Source organism: Colius striatus, chromosome 19 (assembly GCF_028858725.1).
Source record: "Colius striatus isolate bColStr4 chromosome 19, bColStr4.1.hap1, whole genome shotgun sequence".
NCBI classification, from domain to species: domain Eukaryota; kingdom Metazoa; phylum Chordata; class Aves; order Coliiformes; family Coliidae; genus Colius; species Colius striatus.
The window spans coordinates 1,997,078-2,020,712 of record NC_084777.1 but is presented as its reverse complement, the minus strand read 5'-3'; the positions used below and the strand labels follow the sequence as shown (position 1 = coordinate 2,020,712).

General features: G+C 54.7%; 1 protein-coding gene across 2 annotated transcripts in view; it reads left to right on the top strand.

Moving 5' to 3' along the window:
* The window catches only part of LOC133627261 (carboxyl-terminal PDZ ligand of neuronal nitric oxide synthase protein-like), a 30,686-nt gene extending 7,378 nt beyond the window's left edge, over positions 1 to 23,308 (top strand). The window contains exons 3-11 of one of the 2 annotated variants that reach the window (XM_062011536.1): positions 15,064 to 15,156; positions 15,814 to 15,872; positions 17,211 to 17,319; positions 17,903 to 18,044; positions 18,565 to 18,725; positions 19,137 to 19,304; positions 20,229 to 20,394; positions 20,799 to 21,138; positions 21,485 to 23,308. In XM_062011536.1, the coding sequence (XP_061867520.1) occupies positions 15,064 to 15,156; positions 15,814 to 15,872; positions 17,211 to 17,319; positions 17,903 to 18,044; positions 18,565 to 18,725; positions 19,137 to 19,304; positions 20,229 to 20,394; positions 20,799 to 21,138; positions 21,485 to 21,968 (1,722 nt within the window). In that variant the 3' untranslated portion in view covers positions 21,969 to 23,308. Of the gene's footprint in view, positions 1 to 15,063; positions 15,157 to 15,813; positions 15,873 to 17,210; positions 17,320 to 17,902; positions 18,045 to 18,564; positions 18,726 to 19,136; positions 19,305 to 20,228; positions 20,395 to 20,798; positions 21,139 to 21,481 lie in introns of both variants that reach the window. The other variant, XM_062011535.1, reaches the window with a different exon arrangement.
* Positions 23,309 to 23,635: the final 327 nt, after the last annotated feature.

The following is a 23,635-nucleotide window of genomic DNA, read 5'->3' as shown; positions in this document are numbered from 1 at the left end:
CACTACTGACTGCCTTAGTGAAGAAATGGCCAGCTTCTTCCTTAGCCAGGTGAAAGCTCTCACAGAAGAGGAAAAATGCTGTGGAGCCCATGCAACACAGTAACAGCAAAGCTTTGCTAAAGATGCTTATGGGTAGTGGCCTGGGGGTGAAGATGTTTTTTGTGAAACAAATCCTTTCCTTGAAGCTCCTGAGATTGCTTTGGAAATCTTGCTCTGGGAGACCAGGGAGTGGGTGGCTTTATGTAAAAGATGAAAACATCACATGCCCTGCATCTGTTCCCCAGCTTTCATGGAGCTAGCCCTGACTGGAGGAGAAACAGCTGTTACCTTCCTAGAGCAACACTACCCTCCAGCACTTCAAGGCCAAACAGCCCTAGTGAAATGCTGCTATTTTGAGTGGTGAGCTGTACAAAGACACAGTAGGAGTGTCAAAGCCTGTCATCCCCACAGCCAGCCTACTGTCAGCAGCTCCCCAAGTCACTCCATTTAATTACCCTTAAGGCACAGAATCAGTTTTTTTCTGGAATTTGCACTTAGGATTCTATGAGGGCTAGAAATTTCAGGTCTGTTTTGGAAGGCCCAGCAGGGATCTAAGCAGGTATCGACACTCAGAAAGGAGCCAGGTGTTGATTGTTTAATCATTTCATAAGGGAACAGCCAACTGGTGCTGTGCCCATCCAAGCACCAGAATGAACAAACAGGAGGCAGACATCCAGACTAATATGTTCCTTCTGTTACATCCACATTTCTTAGGCTTAATTGAATTGAGCAGTCTTTTTCCCCAGAGGCCGGTGTGCCAGAGCAGCAGAAACATTTATACCTCTTGACACAGGATGCAGCAGACATGCCAGAGTTGTCCTTTGCATGAGAACTAGGTTCTCACTTCAACCTCCCTCTTATCCTGATCATTCTTGCTGCATCCACGCTCCTACACAGAGCCTCAATGCTTTGCAGTTTCTCCACATGCTGTTCTAGTGAGGAAGTGCAATCTAGCCACAGTACAAGTCATATTGTCTGCCAGCTATCCACTGGTAGTGTTGAAGTGTGACGTGACATCAGTTTAAATCAGAGTGACTAAAAGTTACAAGCCTGCAGTGCAGCCTTGTGAAGCAGAGACAGTAGGGACAGCCACACAGAACCTGCTTCTCCTGCTCCCCAGCAGCTCCCAGTCTGAGAGCTGTGCTGGCTTCATACAGCAGCTTACACTTAAAGCCACGCCAGGATATAAATTGCAATGGTTCTGAAGCAAATATGGATCCAGATGGGCAGCTGGCAGAGGGCAGGATGTCTGCCTTCAGCCATCTCAGTTTAATGTATCACCATGTGGCAGACTGGAGAGGTAGAGATGGTTCATAAACTTGAAGTTCTTCTAGAACAGTCCCTTCAGTTTCCCCAGGCAGACACCCTTGTTACTGAAGAAGGGAAGTTCACCAAGATAGCCACTGCATAGATTCCTCTGATATATTCTGCCTGTAAGCCCTTCCTGAGTTATTATGCTTGGAGCTAAGTTTTCCTGCCAGCTTCATGTTAATCTGAGCTGGAGCTGTGATCAGTACTAGAAAAAAAAGACAGAGGCTGAACTCCCAGCTGCTGGGTTTCTGGGTTAGTTTTTGCAGCCGCTCCCACTATAATGAAGTTCTTTGGTCTGCTGAAGCACAGACTCAGATGTGGAAGTGCAGACTATTGGAGCACTTGCCCTGGTACAGACCTCTGTAGCTGCATGCCAGGATCTGTTGTTGTTGGACAGGAGTTTGTTCTGCCGCAGTTCCTGGAAGGCTTTTCCTTTTCAGCCTCTTTGGAAGAGCACCCAAATGCTCAGCTAATGACAGCCCTGGGCTGCAAAGGAGAGCAATCCTACCATCTTAAAGTATTTCAGCAGTCTTCAGACTCCTGGTGCAGACCTTTTAGTTCTCAGGACACCATGCACCTTCCTTTCATTTACAGAAAGGTGCAGGATAAATAGAGGGCAGTTCTTGCATGGCTAGAGCACGAACCACAAGCATCTCGTGTGTCTGTGCCAAACTGCTCACACACCCAGGGCCAGTTAAGGACACAGCTGATAGCACACAGTGGTGGGGGGAAATGCTCCATGTTGGTAACCAACTCCGAAGTTATTAGGTGCTTTACAGGCAGGAGAGCTGGGCCATGTCACCTCACCCAAGGCCTTTAAGTAAATATTGTCACCACATACTGACATTCACCAGATCACATGAGGAACCAAAGAAAATAGTCCCAACACTGCAGTCGTGGGTCCAATCAACATTTATACTGACAAGCATACAGGCAGCCAGCAGAGCCTTTGGGAAGATGAGAGCAGGACTTCAGAAAGACAACCTTCCCCAAGCCTGTACATTTCTCTTCCTCCTTCTCCCCTACACCAAAAGAGCTACATGTGTACCCCAAGTATGCTCCAAGAGAGCATCTTTTTTCTAGGATACCTTCCCCACTTCTCTGGAGAACCAGGCAAGGGTTGCTTACACTGGTAGTTATTAGGCAGAGCATATAGATAGTCTCCACAAGAGAGCAGTGGTTTTAAGTATCCAAACCAAATGTACACAAGCATGCACTGACTTGTTCTGGTACCTTCTACAGAAAGCCTGCTGTCTGTTTTGGCTCTTCTCCAAAGCAGAGGCCTAAGAAAGGCTCACACAGCTTCATACAAGCAGTACACTGTCAGACTGTAGTCAAGCCTTCTTAGCACAGCCCACAAATCTACCCCAAAAAATGAGGAACTTTCACTAATGACTTTAAAGGAGACTCACAGGGGATCATGGGTGGCTTTCTGTCCCCTGCCTGCTCTCTCAGTCTTTCTGTACTTATGTCTCCCTGTCCAGCAGCCCACATACCTTTGCCTGTGGCCCTACCTACCATCTGCTTTAAGGGAAGCTACCAGTCAACACAACAAAGCTAAAGGCACAGAGAAAAACAGTCTCTCAGACAAAGAAGCTAAGAATACTGGGGTAGGTAGGAGGGCATCAGGAGTGACTTGGCTCAGGGCATCCTTGCCCTATGGCCCTTCTCTTCTCCAGGCACTTGGTGCCCCAAGCAGGGCTGTGTCCCATTGCCCAACCTGCCTGCAGGGCTGCTCAGCTCCAGGCCAGGCTCAGAAACACCAGTTTCTCCCAGGGTCCCATCCATGACAGGCATCTGAGCTAGTTTAAGGTTTCTACCACACAAGATTAAGCTAATTGGTTTTACCTTTCCAGGGCCTGGCAAAATACAGCAAGTGTTTTCAGGGTGGTAATTAAGTGTTAATTGCAGCTAAGTTTAGCCCTAATGCCTCATTAGTTTGTTTTCCTCTATTTGTTGCAGCTATAGCAGAGCCTCCTGCATAGGGATAGGGATCAGGCTGGGCTTCCCCAGAAGCAGAGGGGTCCTACAGCAGCTCAGAAGGTCCTACCTGAGCCCTGCCAGGAAGCCTCTTACCTTCTCCTACCCAAGAGGAGGAGATCTGGATGTGGAGGCAGACACTTAGACCTGAATGCTCTAATTAGCATCCAGGCAGCAGCTCCTCAGGGGTCTCTGGTGTGCCCACACACACACATTAGCCCATTTTCATGATAGAGTGCATTTCACATGCCTTGCTATTACACCTTTACTGAAGCCTTCACCTCCCCACTCCCCTTGGCAGGTTCTTTGCCTTCTCCCATGCCAGGGGATTAGTTAGTGGCTTTGACAAGGACAAGCAGTGCTGAAACTAGTGCCATTCAGTGCCCTGCTCTACTGACAAGCATTCTATTGTTACACATTGCAGACGTTTCCCAAAACCTGTTTGCTGGTCTTTAAGAAGGTAACAGACCTGACAGAGATGACCTTGGGAGAGAAAACCACATTATATTAAAGATAACAGCCACATTACAGGTCTTACCTTTCTGCATCAGGATGCTGAGGCAGGATGCAAAGCCCTCAGGCAGAAGGTCTGACAAGAATCCCTTTCTCCAGGCAAAACAAGTGGCCTCAGCTTGAAGCTCCAGGGTCTCCTCTCACAGCAGGCAGAGCTGTAGAGCCACAACCTCCCACCCCCTTGGAAGGCCTTGAGCTCCTGCCATTGGGTTTTATACCCTCTTCCCTTTCCCAGAATGCCCTGCAGCCCTGATTAGCCCAAATGAGGTGCAGCTGTGTCTCCTAGCGTCCCTCGCCGTGGAGGCCTGAGCGAGGGGAAGGCTGGGTGATACAGCTGCAGCTCCTTAGGCTGCTCTCTGTGTGTTATCCAATCTGTGGTCACCTTGCAGGCTCAAATGTGTTTCCTGCATATGCTGCTTCACTAACTTCACAGAAAATGTCATTTTAATGAACTAAAGGGATGTCTTTAAAACCATGGAAGCTGTTTTCCTACAGCACTCGAGTCTGCCATGTCTCAGACTAATCCAAGCTTGGTTCATCCAGTTTCTGTTCTTCATATTATCATAATGCAAAGCGAAGAAGCTCTTAATGAGATGTTTTTGCAGTGGCTGTGTTTCTAGGCAGCATTCTGTGGCTGTGGTGAAGAACTGACTATGTTCTGCTTGTGTGTCTGGAGTGGGAGGAAAGGAATGAACACCTCTGAGATCAGACGAGAGTCCAGCCTTCTGCTCACTGCTTGGGGATGTCTCACCGTGCCCTAGAGCTGCCCCACTGATTTATAGTCCCTTGCAGATTTCCACCCTGCTCATTTCCAACCCTAAATCACCTCTGGACTTCTTGCCACAGGATAACAATTAGTTACCTTCTGTCCCTCCTGAGCTGAGCTGAGCGGGGGCTGGACTAGCTGTGAGCACAGGCCCCTGTGGCAGGAGACAGCCCAGAGCTTTCTCAGTAGCCACATGCCACGACCTACTTTTTGAGAAGTGACTGGTGACTGTAGATGCCTCAGTTCTTGTACCCTGTTCAGAGAGTGTGCTATGTATGATTGATAACAGATGGGTGGAGGGACCAGTTGGTGAAATGTGTCATCTCTAAGCATCAGCGACCTTTTAGTGCCTCTCTCCCAGTGCTGGCAACTCGATGGCTTCTCCATCGAGGGGCTGGAACTACTCAGGCATGTTAGTATTGTTTTGTATAAGAGTCATGATGAATTGGAGCTTATTTGAAGGCTAATAAAAGCAGCAGTTATACAGATAAAAGCTGAATTAAAGTGTTAGTACTAGATAAAACAAGACAGAAGTTTTTGTCTGATGCTAGATCTCAGCAATGAGGCAGGTACCTTTTAATTGTAAAGTGGCTTTAAAGGTATTATCACTGTATTACTGAATCATTTGATTTCAGTAGCTAAAATATCAGTGTAGGAGATCTCTGCAAAGCATTTATCTAGTGTGAAATAAAGTAGCTTTTCCAACAATTATGTTACTGGCTGTGGAGTGTTACAGAGATGAACTGCAACAGCTTTCAAATTACATCCTGGCCTGGAACAATCAGCCACAGCTCAAAGCTGCTGCTTTGTTGGTGTCTGAAAGAAACCTAATGGAGATGGCAACCAGAGCAGTAGTGAGCACAATGGATTAGCTTCTGAATGAGGAGGTGCCTTCATCTGAGCCACAACTGCCTGGGCAAGGTCACAGCAGCTGGGGTTGCCCCTGGTGTGGAGCAGAGACCCTCCTCCTGCAGCTGGTAGGAGGGCACCCAGGCTTTTCCTCTAGAGCAGGTTGGCACCTTTCAGCAACAGGAACAAACCAGAACAGTCCATGAAAATACACTTAAACTTGCCCTATGGGTGAAGTTAACCAGATGCAGGGAGAAGTTAACACCAGCCTGTAGCTGTGCTGTAACCTCATGCTTTGAGTTAGCCTTTCAGGTTCTTAGGTTGGGTGCCTGGCCTGGACTCAGGAGGAAGGTCAGACCCAGTGCCACAACAGTGAGTGTCTCTGTAGATGCTGTCTTGCTTTTGTCCAGTGCAGGGGCCCTTTATACATCAGCGTTCTGAGGACAGGGGACCCTGAGGGACTGTGACCACAGAGCAGAGCTCTGGCAAAGTAACATTTGCCAACAATATCTTGGTTCTACTCTTCCTTGCTTCATTCTGCTTTTGTTCTGTACTAAATGAGGCCTGAAGGCAAACAGAGTCAGTGCTACTTAAAGTAATACTTTGACAAGCTACTTCATGTTTTGACCAAATAAGCCTCTGATAAATCTACAGAATACAAACTTTGACTGGGTCCCTGGAGGGAAGGCTGTTCTGATGAGGGAGCAGGGATGTTTTCAAAGGCATTACAGAAGGATTTTCTTTATTTCCTGCAGCAGTGATTAGACATTCTCTAAAGGGCCTTTTCCTGGGACAGATGGGCTATTTGGACTAATTGGCAACCGCCAGACTGATTTCAGGACACCTGAGTCATTTCCCCCTCCTCCATCCTTCTGTCACTGTGCTGCTGCAGAGATGCTGCCACGTGGGAGGTCTGCTGGAGAGGAGGATGCAGCCCCTGGCCCCAGTCACCCTGCTGCCTGCACAGCCAGGCCCAGCACACCCCAGGAATCCCCCCAGACACTCAGCTCCAGAGTCTTCTTTCTACAACCAAATTGCTTTTGTCCTGGGAAGATGAGCTGTGGGATACATTAAGACTAGATGCAGTGTGCTGGAGGATGAGGCATTTTCAGCTGGCTCCAGGAGGGTGTGAGGCACATGGTTACTCTTCAGACATGCTGGTCCTCTGGTAGACACCAGTGTCTGCCATCAACACCTCCTACCCCTCCCAGTGCCCTGTGTCTGCTGCACAGCCATCTGCACTAATCAGTGATCCCAAGCCACCATGGACCAGTTCAGTCCTGCTGCAGCCTGTGCTGCTGCTGTTAATGATTACAGGGCCCAAACTTCCAGCTCAGGCACATTTTTGCTGTTGTTGGCCCCCAGGGCAGTGCTGGTCTCCCGCTCACCTTGTTGCCTCCCATCCAAGCCAAGGGCAGGAGCAGCTGTGAGCTGGGACAGGGAACACTGGTTATTGTTAGCTGACCTGTATGTGAGCAGTGCAGGATGCATCACTGTCCTGGCTGCTGACACCACTGCTAGCCCAGGGACACAAGGAACAGCCTCAGGGAGCAGAGCAGTCATCAGGAACCGAGGATCGGCGCCGAGGGTGGCTGCAGGTCCCTGCTGGGGACAGCAATGTGTCACAGCTGAACTGGCAGTGTGAACAGGGCACCCCCAGATGGGTTCCCACTCTTTGTACCCACTTTTGTGTCTGGCTGTAACAAGTCCTTCATCTTTACTTACCTGTCTGTGAAGCAGCTGTGTACCCAGCTGAGGGCCCTGGCACACCTCCAGGAGACCTGGGCACACACACTGCCCAGCACCACGAGCCTGCAAATGGCCAACCAACAAATCATCCAGTAATGTTTTTGGCAAGAGCCTGAAAGCTCAGCCCAGCCTGCTTGCCTCTGCCTTGGCACTTGGCTGTGGTACTCTAGTAGAGTTTTGATGACAAGACCTCTGGGACAATAAGTGCTGATACTATAAAACCATCTCTATCCATAATCCTCACTATCTAAACCCAGGCTGTTTCATCATGATTCACTAACCTCAGTAGCTCCCCTGAGGCTAACAGAGTCCTTGAACTGCTTCATATTCTGAAGGGTTGTGACACAATTAGTGTTGGGTTTTTTGTCTTACATTAACAGTCCTGTTTCCAAATTTGAGTAAGGTCTTATGGACAATTTGAGGAGAACCCAAAGACCTGCTTTTAGATTCAGGGATTGCCACAGGGAAGGGTTCCCATGGTCTACTGACAGTTTTGTTTGAACTCAGTAATTTCCAGCCACAGACCACTTGGTGAGGAGCAGTGTGGCAGCCGTGCTGGGCCTGGCTCTGCTCAGCTCTCCCTGCCTGGGTCATACCTGGGTGCGACTGACACCTGCCTGGGGCAGCCTGGCAGGAGAGGGGTGAGCTCCCTTCTGCCCTTGCTTTTGCTGTATTCCAGAAACATGCACAAAACAAGAGCTCTTGGGCGGATTTCAAAAGGCACTTGTGCCCTGTGTGTTGTTCAGAACAACCAAGATTCCTCCTGAAGTCAATGGGAATTAGGGATTGTGTGCTTTAGTAAATCCCTCTCAATAGCTGCGTGTGAACGTCAGACTGACTCTGCTGGTTTGACTAAGAAGGCAGGATCTTTCAGTGCCAAGTCAGCACTAACAAACCTTACACACAACCCCTGGGGCCTTTCAGTGTCCAACTCCCTCCAGGCTCAATGGGCCTGTTCCTGGCTGGAACTGCTGAACTCTTGGTGCTCTCAGATGCAGACACATCCTTTCTGTGCAGCCCTCGGAGGCCGACTGCAGGTCGCTGGGCTCTCTGTAAGGAATGTTCTCTCAAGTGGCATTGTTGGAGATGGATAGGATTAACAGCCACACAGAGAAAGTCTCCATGCCTGGGAATAAAGCAGATCCTTTCAGTCCCTGACTGTCTCAGACCAGGACATAGCAAGGCTGTTTGTGAAAGTGATTGGCATTGAGAAGTGGAAGGATTCAGCTGCACCCAGGGCTTGAGCTAGCAAAGGGCTGTCTGTCCTGAAAGACAAGGAAGCCTGATCACACCTAGCAGGGCATGAAACCTGCTCTGCACACAGCAGCACACCAGGCAGCTCAGCATCCCCTCTCACCTTCATTTTGGCCTGGTTTGGTATCAAGTGCTGTTTCCAAATGCAAACAGAGATCAAGTCTTCATTCTAGCTGAATTCTGCTTGCTCAAAGAGAGAGATGCCAGGTCTGGCTTCCCACCTCTGCTGTAGAGACACAAAGCAAATGCCACGTAGGGGATCTGAGGCTTTTCCATGGAGCTCTGAGCCTGCTGCAGAGTCCTGGCTCCTGCTCTCCTGAGCTTTGTTGTTTGAACACTGATGAACAAGGTTTAAAAGAATTCAGCTTGTTACCTTGCCTCTTGCCCTACATACCAGACTGGAGGGCAACTAGGGTATGAAACATCATGTGTGCAAAACCAGGACCTTCTCTGCAGGGCCTCTTGACAGCAGTGTTTATAGGGAAATACAGAGTTACTTGGAGGTGTTGCAGTGTGTAATTGCAATTTCACTTCCAAGGGTTATTTCAGGTGAATCTGACCTGCTTCTAATGAAATTAGCACTTCTCATCTGCAGTAACCTAGCAGCTCTTTGAGGTAGGACCATTTTCATGCTCATGTGCATGCAGTGCCTGGTACATGAGACTCCACTGGGGTAGGGTCCCAAGACACTACTTCATTACTGAAACTAATTAATCATCCCAGCCTCTGCAGATGGAAAAGGTAATTTGTTTTCTCCTGCAAAGTGAATAGAAGTAGGGAAGAAAATAAAACCCAGCTTCCCTGTGAGCTGGGGTTTGCCTGCCTTGGGCAGACAAGGACTGAAGGGCTGTGTGTGGGAAAGCTCCCTATTAAACCTGGGGACAGCAGGGGGTTCCTGGATGTGACAGTCACACAATGGGGCTTTTGTCAGAGAGGCACCAAAGGCCAGATGATGTCACCTTGTGCTGGGCTGCAAGGCTGCCTGTGCCCCTCGGGATGGAGCTCAGCCTTACCACAGTATCTCTTTAACAGGGAGGAGGCAATGAAAAGGCTGCTTTTATCCCACCCTCTTTTAAAAGCAGGAGAGGAAGCTTTGTTCCAGAACAGTCTGGCAGTTTTCAGAGGTGGAAAAGACTAATTATAAAGAGTCACTACTAGTGCTGACCAGCTCCCATCACCTGCAGGAGCTCTGCTCTCCCCCACAGCTGTAACTGACCACTTTTTGCTCCACGTCATTTTGACTGTCTCAGAGGAATACCTAAACTCCAGCCATGCCCACAGGTCAGGCACAGGCTGTCCCATCTGAGCTCTAACAGCTTCTCTCCCAAACAGAGAGGTGAGGGTCACGGAGCAGAAGGGGTGGCTTTGCTCCCACAGTGAGGAGGAATTGGAAGCCACCCACAATTGCATGGCTACCAGGGCCTCATCTTATCATACCTGAGCAGGATGAGCAGAGCAGAGCCCAGGTTCAACCAAGAGTCCAAATAATCAGTCCATGCAAATGAGAGAGATCTGAGGCCAAGCTGTGAAGTCAGTATTCAGGTTGGGTCCATAGCCAGGCGTAGCTGTGGCTGAGCTGGAGCCCAGCATTCCTACACTGGAGCTCAGGAGGAGAGCTGAAAGCCCAGAGCTGAGGTTAAATGGAGCCCCTGTGCCCATGTGCAGAGAGGTGTTGGTGGAGGCTCCAGGTGAGGCTGGTCAGGACCAGTAACACCTCACAGCTGGTCCCTATGAAGTGGCCACAGTGAGAAGAGCCAGGGGTGGCAGGACAGCTCCCCAGAGGTGTTCCCAGCAAGGCAGCTGGGCTTGGGGGTGGCTTTGGAGCAGCAGCGTTGTTCTCCAGCCACAGCCAAGGGCTACCCAGCTTTTCAGGCAGCAACACCACTGCCAAAGCACAGCACTAGGAATGAATCGATCCATCCCCTGTGATGAAATGGAGGCACATTGTCTTGCTGCCCCTCCAGAGACTCCCAGAAACCCAGCAGGGCCGTGACAGCCCCTGGGCCCCTCCAGCTCCCTGCCTGGGGAGCGGTCTGCAGTGGATTTTTTGGATGGTGGAAGGAGCTAATTTAAATGAGAAGGAAAAAGCCTTTGGGTGTGTTGCCAGCATTCTCCTGGCCTATTGTCCTTCCCCCTTTGGTTTCAGCTGTTCCACTGAACAGTTTTTATGTTTCCAAGGATCATAAATTCTCATTTTTCCACTGGGCAGGAGCTGCCCTGCTGCACCCCAGCACTTCCTGAGCTGCTTTTGTGTCTGTGTTGCCCAGTTACTGCAGCACAGCCCCAGACTATGCCCGGCCACATTCACCCCGGGAGCACACACCCTGCCGCCGGGCACCCGGAGTTCAGAGGATTCAGCCAGCCACACGCTCCCAGGAGACACAAAGGAGAGGCCATAACCCAGCCAGAGGCTGGGGCTGACCGGGAAGGTGTGATGTGATGGAGATGGAGCCGTGGGGGAGGGATTGGGGGCTGGACCGCAGCCTGGGGTCCAAAGGGTGTGGGAACTGACCCCGCTGGTTCCTCAGCTCCGAGGCGGCTCCGGAGAGCTGTGCTGGCTGGGAGCGGGGCTCTGGGGTGTTCTGCAGCGTCACTTCCAAGCAGCAGCACTGCAGGCATCAGAATTCCAACAGCAGCCGAGGTAATGCCGTGGCCTCGTGCTGGGTGGGTCACTCTGGTTTGAAGCTAATAACATTCCTGAGTTGGAAACACTTGAATTTGTTGTGGCTTTAACTCCTGACACGGTGCTCCTGCGGTGTCTGGGCTTGTGCTCTGCAGCAGGAGGGAAGGGTCACGGAATCCCTGAACAGTGGGGTGGGAAGGGCCCTGCAGAGCTCCTCCAGCCCAACCCCCTGCTAAAGCAGGTTCCCCTCACTCAGGGGGCACAGGAACGTGTCCACGTGGGTTTGGGAACCTCCTGAGGAGCCTCCACACCCTCCCTGGGCAGCCTGGGCCAGGGCTCCCTCACCTCAGCACCAAAGGACTTTCTCCTGGTGTTTCTGGGGAGCTTGTGTTCCAGCTTGTGCCCATCACCCCTTGTCCTGGCACTGGGCACCACACCAAAAAGTGCCACCCCATCCTCCTGACACCCACCTGCTACTTGAACCACAGCAGAAGCAGACCTGGCTCTGCTGCCTCTCTCGGGTCTGACCCTTCTGCTCTTTGTTTATGGGCAAGATGCATTTTTTGGAAACAGAGCCTACCTTTAAGACCAGCAAACTCTCTGTTTCATGGCAGTTTTCATTTGCATAATGAAAGCCCTGGTACCTTCAGTAATTAATCACATTAAGAATCACTTCCTTGAATAACTCTGCTCATGCAAGTTGTTCTTAGTGCTGGAAACTGCATACGATTTCCAGTGTGCATTAAACCATCTCTTTCATCAGCAGATGGAAGCTGGTAGCTGCATGTGTAATTTATATCTGCTTGGGTGGAATTATCAGATGAAATATGCATCACACGGCAACACTCACATCTCTGTCGTACGGGCGAGAGCTCCTGGGTAAGCTCATATTCCATGCCAGCAGTGGGAGCGTGTGAGAGGCAAGGGCTGCAACACAGGGACTGAGAAGCAGAAATGGAAACTGTTCCAGGTCAGACACAGCAGCTACAGAATTAATGATGCTGCTGAATTAAATGAGATGCCCTTTTTTGACCTGCATTGTTTTAATAAAGAGTCCCAGCGCTCTCCATGGTTAAGAGAGCTGCCAGGCTCACCTGCTGAATCACCTCATGGCAGGGCAGCCCACAGCCTTTCACAGCCAGGAATCTTTCCCCCATGGGACAAGCAGCAAGAGAGTAACGGTTGCATCTGTGAAGGCAGCAGAGATGAACACTGACTGCTGTGTGGGTTTGGGTTTGTTGGTTACCTTGACAAACCTGGAGGAAAAAAAAACCATCACAGCAATTCAACAGTAAGGAGAAAAATAGAGATCAGTGGCTAGACATTGGTGTGTGCAGACAGAGCCAGGTCAGGCAGCAGCCTGGGCTCGGGTGGCTGTTGCTTTCTGCATGAGCATTTCTCTGGGAGATGAAGTCTGCTGTCTCAGGGAGCGTTTTTTCATGGCTTTTTTGGTCCTTATATAAATCACAGTTAATTAAAATACTGATTCCTGCTTGATAGGAAGCAATTAAACAACTGAAGGCACATCCCATCTGCCTCTTATGTGTAGAGATGGAGAGAGAGTCCAATCCAGGCTGTCGCAGCGTGGGCTGGTGAGGCGTTCGCCCAGCCCTGCTCTGGGGGCCAGCTGTGAGAGCCCCGCGTGCCGAGCAGCCAGTCAGGGCCTGGCCATCCCACTGCTCCTGCTGCTTCAGGGTTTTCACTCTTCAGAAAGGATTTTAGGGCCCAGTGGGTTTGGATTGTGTGCAGGCCAAGCTAATCCTGCCCAAGGCTGGGACCCTTGGCTGTGGGGAGTATGCCTTGGCCATTTGCAGGTGCTGTGCTGAGGATGTGAGCAGGACCAGCAAACCCATTGGCCCCTTCCTCCCTGGCAGTTCTGCAGCAAAGGGACACATCCTGAGCAGAGCCTGAGGGTGCAGACTGCAGGGGTGAGAACTGCTGCAGATGCATGTGTGCTGCTGGGGCACGGAAGGAGCTCTGAGCTCTACTCCTGTCCATGCCACGTGCCTCCCCAGCCCCTGCAGCCCACAACACAGGCAAGACCACCCCAGCTGCCTGGCTCTGCTTGGAGCTGAACCCCCAGACCTGTCCCCGGGTCGGGCTGGGACGGTGCAGTGTGGGTTGGTGTGGTAGCTGGCTGGAGTTCCCTGGGTTTACAGAGATTTGTCATTGCTCCTGGCAGCACCTGGAGATGTGCTGCTGCTGCTGCTGCCCAATTGTTCCTTTCTGTCCAAGAGAGACACAAAAAAAAAGCATCTCTGCAAAATCCAGACTTGGACTTTGCTTAAAGCCTTTGAGTAAAGAGCCTTGTTTGAATGTAATTGCACCCCTGTTGCTACAAGGGAAAATACACTGTATTGCTCTCTCTTTCTTGGAAAGCTCAGCTAGTATTTTCCCAGCCACTGCTGTACACAGAAGGATAAATGGCTCTTTAGCAGGCAGAACAATCTCTCCCGCTTTTATTGACATTCATGCGAGCAGACAAGGAGAAACAGTTTGGCGGTGCTGAGCACAGGGGAGGGGGAAGCTCCAGCCCAGCAGAGCTGAGAGCAGCAGGCCAGGCTGGGCTGGGGGTGCTGGGGCTGTGGGGAGAAGGTACCTGGCCCGTGGCATGCTGCAGGGTGCACTCACCACCTCACCCATCATCTCAGCCCTCCCTAGAAATAAGGAACGTGTACAGCAAGCTTAGCTCTGGCTTCACACACAATGGGGCTGTAGATGGATTTATAAAGAGCTTGTCTCAGAGCAATAATTCACGGGGAGATCAAAAGGCTGTGGTTTAATCCAGGGTCTGTCTGACACCATAAACCTTGAAGAGTGCTGAGAATTCCATGAGCAGCATCCACAGCCTGATAAACACGGAAGGCACCGGTGTTCTGCCTGTAAGGCTGGCGTGGCTTACGGTGGGTGCTGAGAGGGGAGGACACGTCTCTCCTCTGCAGTGCTTGGGTGCTGTGCTGACACCGAGCCACACACACAGCCCTTCAACTTCAGCCTCCTCAAAGAGGTGCTCCCTTAACATCTCAGTTGCTACCTGCAGCTCCCACTGCACAAAGAGATAAGGTTTCTAATTAGATGTCTAATTACATGGTGTAGGCTTCAGGCTGCACACGCTGCCGCTTGGCATCACCTCATCCTCCATGTTCACGGCTCACACAGCCTGTGGTGATTCTCCAGAGCAATGTGAAGCCTCCCAGGAGGCCGTGAAGGATGGGGGTGGAGCAGAGGCACCTCCTGCCCCTGTGAGCCTGGTGGGAAGGCTCAGTGGCACTGTGGTGCTCGCCAGTGGCCCGCTGGCCTCGGTAAGGATCAACACTCTAAGCAGGTCTCTAGAGCAGAAGGGCTCTGCCCTGCCTCAAGCTGTCAGCAAAAGCAACATTTAAAAGCCAGCAGTTTAATTTTTAACACAAGCAGAGGTGAGTTCAGCCTGCAGACACCTGCAGGTGAGGAGCTCTGTTTTTCTCCAGAGACACCGAGCCCGCTGAGGTTAATGTGATTATGTAAATGACTGAGGTATAATTGCATCTGGCCCTCCCTGCAATACCTCAGGGATTTCATATTCCCTGTGCACTGCAGCACTGACACAGAGGCCACTGGAGATGCCATACATCACTGCTTGGGGTTTGCTGCAAGTGCCATCGCCCTGTCAAGCCTCTGCTGCGGGGCCCTGCTGGACTGGGCATGGCCAGAGCCTCAGGAAAGTTCCTCCCTGACCCAAATAACAGTCTCTGGGTGTAGTGCAGAGGATGGAGCTCCACTTGTCATCTCCCAAGGGGGACAAACCCAGGATCCTCCCCACTCAGCAGTGGGACCTTCCCAACGTGGATTTTCTTAGCAGGATAAAACAAGTTCCCACTTCCCTCAGCCCCTGGGGTTAAACACAAACCTGACGTTTTCACTCAGACACTAACTCACTGCACACCATCCCAGGCACCCCCAGCAGAACCTCACTTCTGACCTGCCTTTTCCTTCTCTTCAGTATGAATTCAAAGCCAAGAACATTAAGAAGAAGAAAGTGAGCATCATTGTGTCTGTGGATGGGGTGAAGGTGATTCTGCGCAAGAAGCAGAAGGTGAGACTTCTGCAGCCCTGGTGGGCTCTTGGGGCCACAGCACCCGGGCTCTGCCCAGCTCTGGGGATCGCCCCTGCTCAGCACAGCCCCACTGCCAGCCAGGACTGGCCTTGGCTTAAAAAACACCCAGGATTTTCACAAGAAAACACTCCACTTCTCATCAACCTCATAACAAAACCTGGCTGAAAAAAGAGTGGGAAAACTGCACCCTGGGTTTTGTTTTGTATCCAAAAAACATCAAGCTTTGAGGAAATACAGTCTCTTTCTCATACCAGGAGGGCTTTTCCAGGCTGCCTGTGCTGAGCACCCTCAGCTCCTCTCCCAGGCTGTGCTTCACAGGAGGCTGAGCCAGCAGCTGCAGCCAGCTCTCCTAAGCCCTATCTGCCAGCCATCTTCACAGCCATCTTCCCCAGGATGTGCTACTCTTCTGCATATTTGATGCTCTAAATTAATCCTGGGGATCATTTTCAGCCCTGAAGGCTGCAATCAAATGACCAGATATGATAAATGATCAAAGAAATCTATTTTTATCCAAGATAATGATGAAACAGCCGTTGCTGTGAAACTGCAGCCTGGATTTTGGCCTGGGACACACACCCAATTCTCCAGGCTCAGTGGAGCTGCATTTTTACCTGACTCACTGTAATTTTGTTACAGAGAAAGGAGTGGACCTGGGATGAGAGTAAGATGGTGGTGATGCACGACCCTGTGTACAGGTAGGCAGCAGGGGATTCCACCAGCCAGCTCTGAGCAGTAAGTGCCCATCTCCCTCCTGCTGAGGCCCCCCACCAACGCTGGCTTTCCAAAACTGACGAGGTTGCAACGCCACCACTGATGGGGAATCCTTGTTGTACACTTTTGAGACCCAGGTGCACTGATCTAGCTTTAAAGCTGGGCTTTGAACAGGGTTAGACTAGATGACCCCCAGAGATGCCTTCAGCTTGATTTACCCTCTGATTCTGACTCTCAAGACAAGCCTCCTACCATTTCAGAGCATGACTCACCCTGTGCTTCTGAGGGAGGGCCTCACTCTCAGCTATAAGGGTATTAACCCATGCAGGACATGGTAAGAGCACATTGACTTTCCATAGCACCTGCCATGGGATCTCACAGGCTTTTGGAGAGCACGAGCCCCATGCAGAGGTTCCCATTGCAGGTGGAGCTGATGCCTCAGGAGATGCTGATGCTTCCCTGCAGGCAGCCACAGGGCTGGCACATGGCCTGCAGCCACAGTTCAGTGCACAGCTTGCACCAGGCTGCTCTACCTGCCAAGTGAACAACTGAACCCAGAGTGAAGCCCACAGCCCCAGGGGCTGGCATCACCAACGCTGGTTTTCTGGGTCTGCTGAGCCCCTGCTGAGGTGATGAGGACGTGCTGATGCATTATCTGTGTCTGCCTCTCACTTGTGGCATTCTCTAAAGATCACTACAAGATGTGGTTCCTTGGCAGTAATTGCTACAATTGCAACACAAAAAAAATGACAATGACAGAAAAGAGTAAAAGAAAGAGCATCCCCAAAGCATCCCTTTGGTTTCCTCTGCATTCAGAGCTGGGCTCACGTGGCATGTTTCTGCCCAATTACATGTAAAAAGAAAAGGCCCTTACAAATGGTTTTGCAGCACAGAAGAAAAAAGGAGAAAGAGTCAGGAAAGAGAACAGGAAAGAGAGAAATCCTGTGAGTACACTCAGCATCCCTGGGAGGGGCATCCAGGGGACAGTGGCTTTTGTGCTGTGCCACCTGCCAGCTGCTGAGCGTGGGCCCAGGCTGGGCTGTAGTGCCACGCTGCAGCCTGGGCAGGGATTAATTGCTGGGGCTAAAAATAGCTGCACACTTTCCAGCACTATACATTTTGTAGCTTTTACACAGCATCTTTGAAAAGCTTTTGTCTACTGCAGAAGCACAGTGAAAACTGCCAGGAGTAGCCACGCACCAGCACAGCCTCATTCCTCCAAGCCTGGGTCCCGTCCTGGGGACACACAGGAGGCTCCCAGGTTGTCTGGGAGGCAGAGGCTTCCTTGGGGGTCTCATTCCCTCTGTCTCTCTCCCATCTAGAATCTTCTATGTGTCTCATGACTCACAAGATCTGAAAATATTCAGTTACATCGCAAGGGACGGCGCTAACAACTCCTTCAGGTGCAATGTCTTCAAATCAAAGAAGAAGGTAGGATGCTCCTGGGGCTGTGTCTGGGCCATCCCAGGGCAAGAGGTGTCTGAAGGGCCTCACACCTCCCTGTGCAGGAGCCTAAGTAACCGCTGGGCCAGAGGGTGCAGGTGCCTGGGGAGGGATCCAGGGAGTGCCAGTGCTGGAAGTGCCCAGAAAGGTGCCTGGTGCCTGTCCCCTCCTGCTCCAGCTGCCCAGGCAGCAGCACAGCCTGTCTGCCTCAGCCCACACAGGGATCACACAATCATTTCAGTTGTTAAAGCCCTTGAAGCTGCTGCAGTCCCAGCCCTGCCCTCACCCTGCCCAGCCCAGCACTGACCCACAGCCTCAGCTCCACGGCTTTGGGATCCCTCCAGGGCTGGGCACTCCCCCAGCTCCCTGGGCAGCCTGGCACAGGGGTGACACCCCTCTCAGGGAAACGGTTCTTCCCAACACCGGACACAGCCCTGGAGCTGCAGCCTCCCCAGGGCCCAGCACAGGGGACAATCCCCGCCCTGCTCGCGGTGAAGGGACGGGGGCTGCTGCGCGGGGCCCGCGGGGTGATGCGGCAGCGCGGGCAGGGCTGAGCGCGTTTGCTCCGCAGAGCCAGGCCATGCGCGTGGTGCGCACCGTGGGCCAGGCCTTCGAGGTGTGCCACAAGCTGAGCCTGCAGCACGCGCTGCACAACGCCGACGGGCAGGCGGACGGCGCCAGCGACAAGTCGGCCGAGGAGCAGCCGCTGGAAGGTGACAGGGGCTGGGCACGGGGCTGGGCACGGGGCTGGGCACCAGCGGGGGGGGAGCTGCGAGGTGGCGTGTCCATGGGCTGGCTGTGGGGACAGTGAGGGTTTTGGGACCCTTGGGAGGAGGGGCACTGGGAATCTGGCCTGGCTCCCTGCCCACCCTGGGCACCAGGAAAGCAGAGGCTGAGCCTCCTTGTCCAGCAAGCTGAGGGGCACAGAATCCCAGAACAGGATGGAAGGGATGTCCAGCTTTCACCCAGCCCAACCTCCTGCTACAGCAGGTTCCCCTGGCTCAGGGGGCACAGGAATGTGTCCAGATGGGGTTGGAAACTTCCCAAGAAGGAGCCTCCACACCCTCTGTGGGTAGCCTGGGCCAGGGGTTCCTCACCAGCCCCTTGCTCCTGTCCCTCCTTAGCACACTGAGGCTTGAAGCATGTCCTGTCCTTGTCCCTAAGCTGCCACCCTGTCTGCTGTGATCCTGTGGCAGGGGGGAGGTTGGGTTTATTTATCCATCTCGTTTGAAGTTCACCAGATAAAGGGCTCCAAGATCACAGACGTGGATGAGGTTGGCATCGACTCTGATGGCATCTGTGTGTCTGAGAGGGGACCCCGAGAGCTGCCCACTGCCAGGGGGGACCTTGGCATGCTGAAACCTGGACAAGCCTCTAAGGATAAGAACTCCCAGGTAATGGGATGGGGGACAGTCACAGTCCATGCACTCTGCCACTGCTGGGGTATCTGCTCAGGGTCACTGCATTGTGGCTTGATTTGAGGGGACTTCTCACACTGGGGCTGGGACCCCCGAAATCTGTCAAGGTGCTGATGGCCCTGACACTGAGTCTCTACTGCCACTGCCAAATGCTTCAGGCAACAAGGAGCTGCCCAGCCCGGGCATCTGCATCAGGGAGAAGGTGTTGGGGTATCGGGGTCACCCCTTACCATCTCCTCCCCAGGGACCTGCCCTCCCTGTTCAAGGCTGTGGCCAGACACAGGCAGAGCCCTGCAGCTCCCTGGGGACCACACCGAGCCCCACACCACACTGCTGGGAGCTGCGGGCCGAATCCAGCCCAAGCTCCCCCCTGTCTGTGTCTCTCAGGACCCCGAGGTCTGCTCCCTGCCCCCGGCCGGCTCACAGCCGCTGCTCAGCCCGGGCAGTCCCTGCTCCTCGGCCTCCATCACGCCGCTGGCCTCGCAGCACTGCCTCCAGCTGCTCCAGCAGCAGCTCCTCCAGCAGCAGCAGCAGACACAGGTGGCCGTGGCCCAGGTACGTGTCCTGCGCTGCCCTCGGGAGCCACCGGCGCTGCTCCTGCCCCTGCTCCGGCTCCTGTCCCAGCTCCTGCCCCTGCTCCGGCTCCTGCCCCAGCTCCTGTCCCTGATCCGGCTCCTGCCCCGGCTCCTGTCCCAGCTCCTGCCCCTGCTCCGGCTCCTGTCCCTGCCCCTGCTCCGCGCCCCGAGCTGCAGCCGGACCCGCGCGGGGCGTGCGGCGGCGCGGCCGCCAGGGGGCGCTCCAGGGCTGCCGAGGCGCCGGTGCCGGGGAGCGCGGAGCTAGCGACGGGGCAGCCCGGGGACAGCCCCACATCACATCACCCCTATAGCGACAGCCCCACAGCGACAGCCCCACATCACATCACCCCTATAGCGACAGCCCCACAGCGACAGCCCCACATCACATCACCCCTATAGCGACAGCCCCATAGCGACAGCCCCACATCACATCACCCCATCCCTATAGCGACAGCCCCACATCACATCACCCCATCCCTATAGCAACAGCCCCACATCACATCACCCCTATAGCAACAGCCCCACATCACATCACCCCATCCCTATAGCAACAGCCCCATAGCGACAGCCCCACATCACATCACCCCATCCCCACAGCGACAGCTCTGGGAACAGCCCAGGGACAGCCCCACGACAGCGTCACATCACATCACCCCATCCCCACAGCCCCATAGCGACAGCCCCACATCACATCATCCCATCCTCACAGCGACAGCTCCAGTGACAGCTCCACATCACATCATCCCCACAGTGACAGCCCCAGCGACACCCCAGCAACAGGCCCACAGCAACAGCCCCACAGTACCCCCACATCACATCACCCCATCCCAACAGCAACACCCCCCAGAACAACACTCCCACATCACCCCATCCCCACAGCAACAGCCCCGCGTTGCCCCTCCAGGTGCAGCTCCTGAAGGACCAGCTGGCAGCTGAGACAGCAGCGCGGATCGAGGCTCAGGCGCGGGTGCGGCAGCTGCTGCTGACCAACCGGGACCTGCTGCAGCACGTGTCCCTCCTGGTCCGGCAGCTGACGGTGCTGGAGGCCCGGGAGCAGCACCGGCAGCCGGGTAAGGGCAGTGGGCCCGCACTGCTGTGAGCCCAGCACCAGGGGATGCTCCCAGCGCCATCCCAGCAGGCTTAGGGTGGGTTCCAGAGCATCTCTGCACCCCTTGCAATCACAGAGAGCATTTGAGAAGCTCCCAGCACCATCCCAGTAGGGTCTGGGGGGGGGGGGGGTTGGAGCATCTCTACATCCCCTGCAGTTTAGGAGCAGCTGGGATGCTCACAGAACCAGCCTGCCATGCTCTGAGTGAGGGCTTTGGAGCATCTCCACTTCCCTGGGGCCTGGGAAGCAGTTGGAGTGCTCCCAGCACCATCCTTTCCGAGCATCTCTGTTCCCCTCATGGTCACAGGGAGCAGCTGGGTTAGAGATCCCCAGCTCTTCATGTGTCCCTTGTCCCTCTCTCACCAGTTGACCGCTCCTTGCAAAACCTGTCGCTGGCTCAGTCCCTCTCCCTGAACCTGAAGAACCACTACAGCCTGGACATCCACCTGCCCTCCACCTCCAGCCCCGCCAGCATCCTGGGCAGCCCCGTGGCCCCCGGCTCGCTGCCAGCCCTGGGCCCCGGGGACTCCTACCTCAACCTCGGCAGCCTGGAGAGGGGCAGCAAGGACGGGGACGAGTGTGTGTCTGTGCTGGAGGGGCAGGACGGGCTCAGCCGGCGCGTGGAGGGCTCCGAGGTCAGCGAGTTCACTCTGCTCAGCAGCAGCAGCCGGCACAAGGACGACACAGACAGAGGGGACGAGGACAGGTAGGATGTGCCACGTCCCCCTGGAGCAGGGACACCCCTCACTGCACGGGCCAGGTTTGGGAGGGCTCATGGCAGCAGAACCTGCAGCAGGGGCTGGGGAGGGCAGCTCAGGGGCTGTGCTCTGGTTCAGGTTCAGTAAGGCAGGGTTAGGAAGGCGCTGTGCCTCCTGAGCGCTGGCTGCCTGCCCCGTGCCTGTCCCCCTGCCACAGACACGTCACCTCAGCCCAGTTCCAACACTTGTGGGCGATGGGTCGCACTGGTGGGACTCAGCAAAGGTCAGCCCAGGGCAGCCAGGCCAGGCCCTCGGTGCAGGTCACGTCAGCCTTGTCTCTGCTTTGCTCAGCAGGCGGCAGCAGCCCATCCCCAAGCTCAACCCCCCGCCGCCCATCCTGCGCAAAAGGTCGAGCAAGACCTCTCCGAGCCTGGAGGTGGAGGCGAAGCCTGAGAGCGCTGCCCACGTCAGCCTGCCCAGCCCCGGCCTCTGCAGCCTCAGCAGCGCCGCCGCCAGCTCGCTCACCCTCACGGACCCTGAGGGCAGGACTCCGGCACGGAGCGCTGCCCCCGGCACAGAGCCCCCCGCTGCGGGCGGCTGGGCGCGGGGCAAGGGCAGGACTGCAGAGAGCGGGCACCCGTCCCCCCTGGCCAACAGCCGGGAGCCTGCGGCCACAGCGGCCCTGGGGAAGGACTTGGCCGCCCTGGGCAGCCCCACGGACAGCTCGCTGCCGCTCTGCCCCGCGGACGACACCCGCTTGCACATCAGCTTCTCGGAAGATGAGCTGCTCGAACCGGAGCTGGACACTGCCCTGGGGCCCTGCAGGGTCCCCTCGTAGTGGGGCTGCAGGAGGTGGCAGCTCCATCCCTTTCCCCCCAGCAGCTGGGGCTGGGGAGCCCTGTGCCTGGGGTGGGAGGCAGATCTCTGCTGTCCCCATCCCACACAGCAGCTTCCCCCACGTACGGTGCTGCCACCCAGGACACGACCAGGCTGGGCCCTGCCCTCGCTCTGCACCAGCTCACTCTGCCTTCCCTGCTGCCCATCCCAGGGCTCCCTCCTGGCACCTCTCTGCCGCTCCCTGGCAGAGACACCCCGTGTCACTCCCCACATGCCTCCAGTGGCTGTGTGGCTGCTGGCAGCCTCACACCAGCCCCAGCCCTCCCGCAGCAGAAGAGCCTTTGCCAGCCCTGGTGCCGTGGCCTGTGGGGGGCTCTGGGGGGGCGAGAGGCCAGCAGGCAGCGCTGCTGGAGGCCACAGCACACAGCAGGATGGGGCTGGTGTGACGGGCCCTGGGGAGGTTCCCCCCAGTCAGCACCTCTGGGAGACACTCCACAGCAGAAACATCCCCCAGCATCGACCGAGGGGAGCCCCTGGGGCTGTGAGCACTGGGCAGAGGCTGCTGGCACTGACCCATCCCAGCAGCTGCCACCGACAGCCACGGTGCCACTTCTCCAGGGCAGCCTGTGCCCACCAGCACCATGCAGCCAGCCCAGCTTTTGGGGACACCAGCCCCACTGCTGTGTCCCCACGCAGCAAAGCCACCACTGCCTCCCTCCACAGGTGCCTTTTCCTGTGCCCCAGCACCCACTGCCAACACAGACTGGGGCCACCACCCCAGAGACCACTAACTGGGAGCAGGGTGACCCCAGAGCTGGGGACTGCAGGCAGGAGGCTGCTCCATCGTGCTGATGTTAGAGTGTTGTGCTTTGGGGTTTATGTCAGAAGTGTGAGTGTCCTGGGATGAGTTGAGGTTTAAGGATGAAGCCCAGCCCTGGGTGAAGGGTTGAGGTGAGGACACGTGTGTCCCTCACCAGGGGCAGGTTTTGGGGAGGGACTGAAGGAGACGCTTGTCCACCTCAGTTGTTTGTTAGAGGATGTTAGGAAAGTGTTGGAGGGTCAAGTTGGGGAAGTGTTGAGTAGAGATGGAGCCTTGGAGCAGCCACACTGCCTGTTCCCAGCAGGGCCCTGCTCCCACAGGGGGATGGACACACATCCTGGAGCCAGGCAGGGGATCCAGCTGTGGGCTGGGGGAGCAGCACCCTGGGCCTGGGGCTTGGAGAGCTGCGGCGGGGCCGTCCCGTAGCGTGGTAGAGATGGAGCAGCACGTGTGTAGGAACCAAGTACCCTGCAGTTTGGTAACTGACTTTTAAAGAAAACAATAAAAGTGTCTGATTTGCAGAGTGGGAGCTGTGGTCTCTGCCCCATGGGGGCTGTGCACAGGGAGACCCCCCCCCCCCCCCCAGGTATCCCCAAAGGGGGGAAATCCTGGGAACAAAAGCTGCCCCAAGCCTCCAGCCTGCTGCCCTGCAACCCATCCTCAGCCCCACTTCAAGCACAGGCCCCAGCAGCCCCATCTGCACATGCAGTGAGTGCTGGTGGTCCCTTATCTCCTCACACACTGCCTCACAGGGATCAGCTTCCTCAGAGCAGAATAAGACCTGTTTCCAATAGATACCCCCTTCCCCAAGCCCAGCAGCACCTGCACAGTGCCAAATGCTGCTGTCT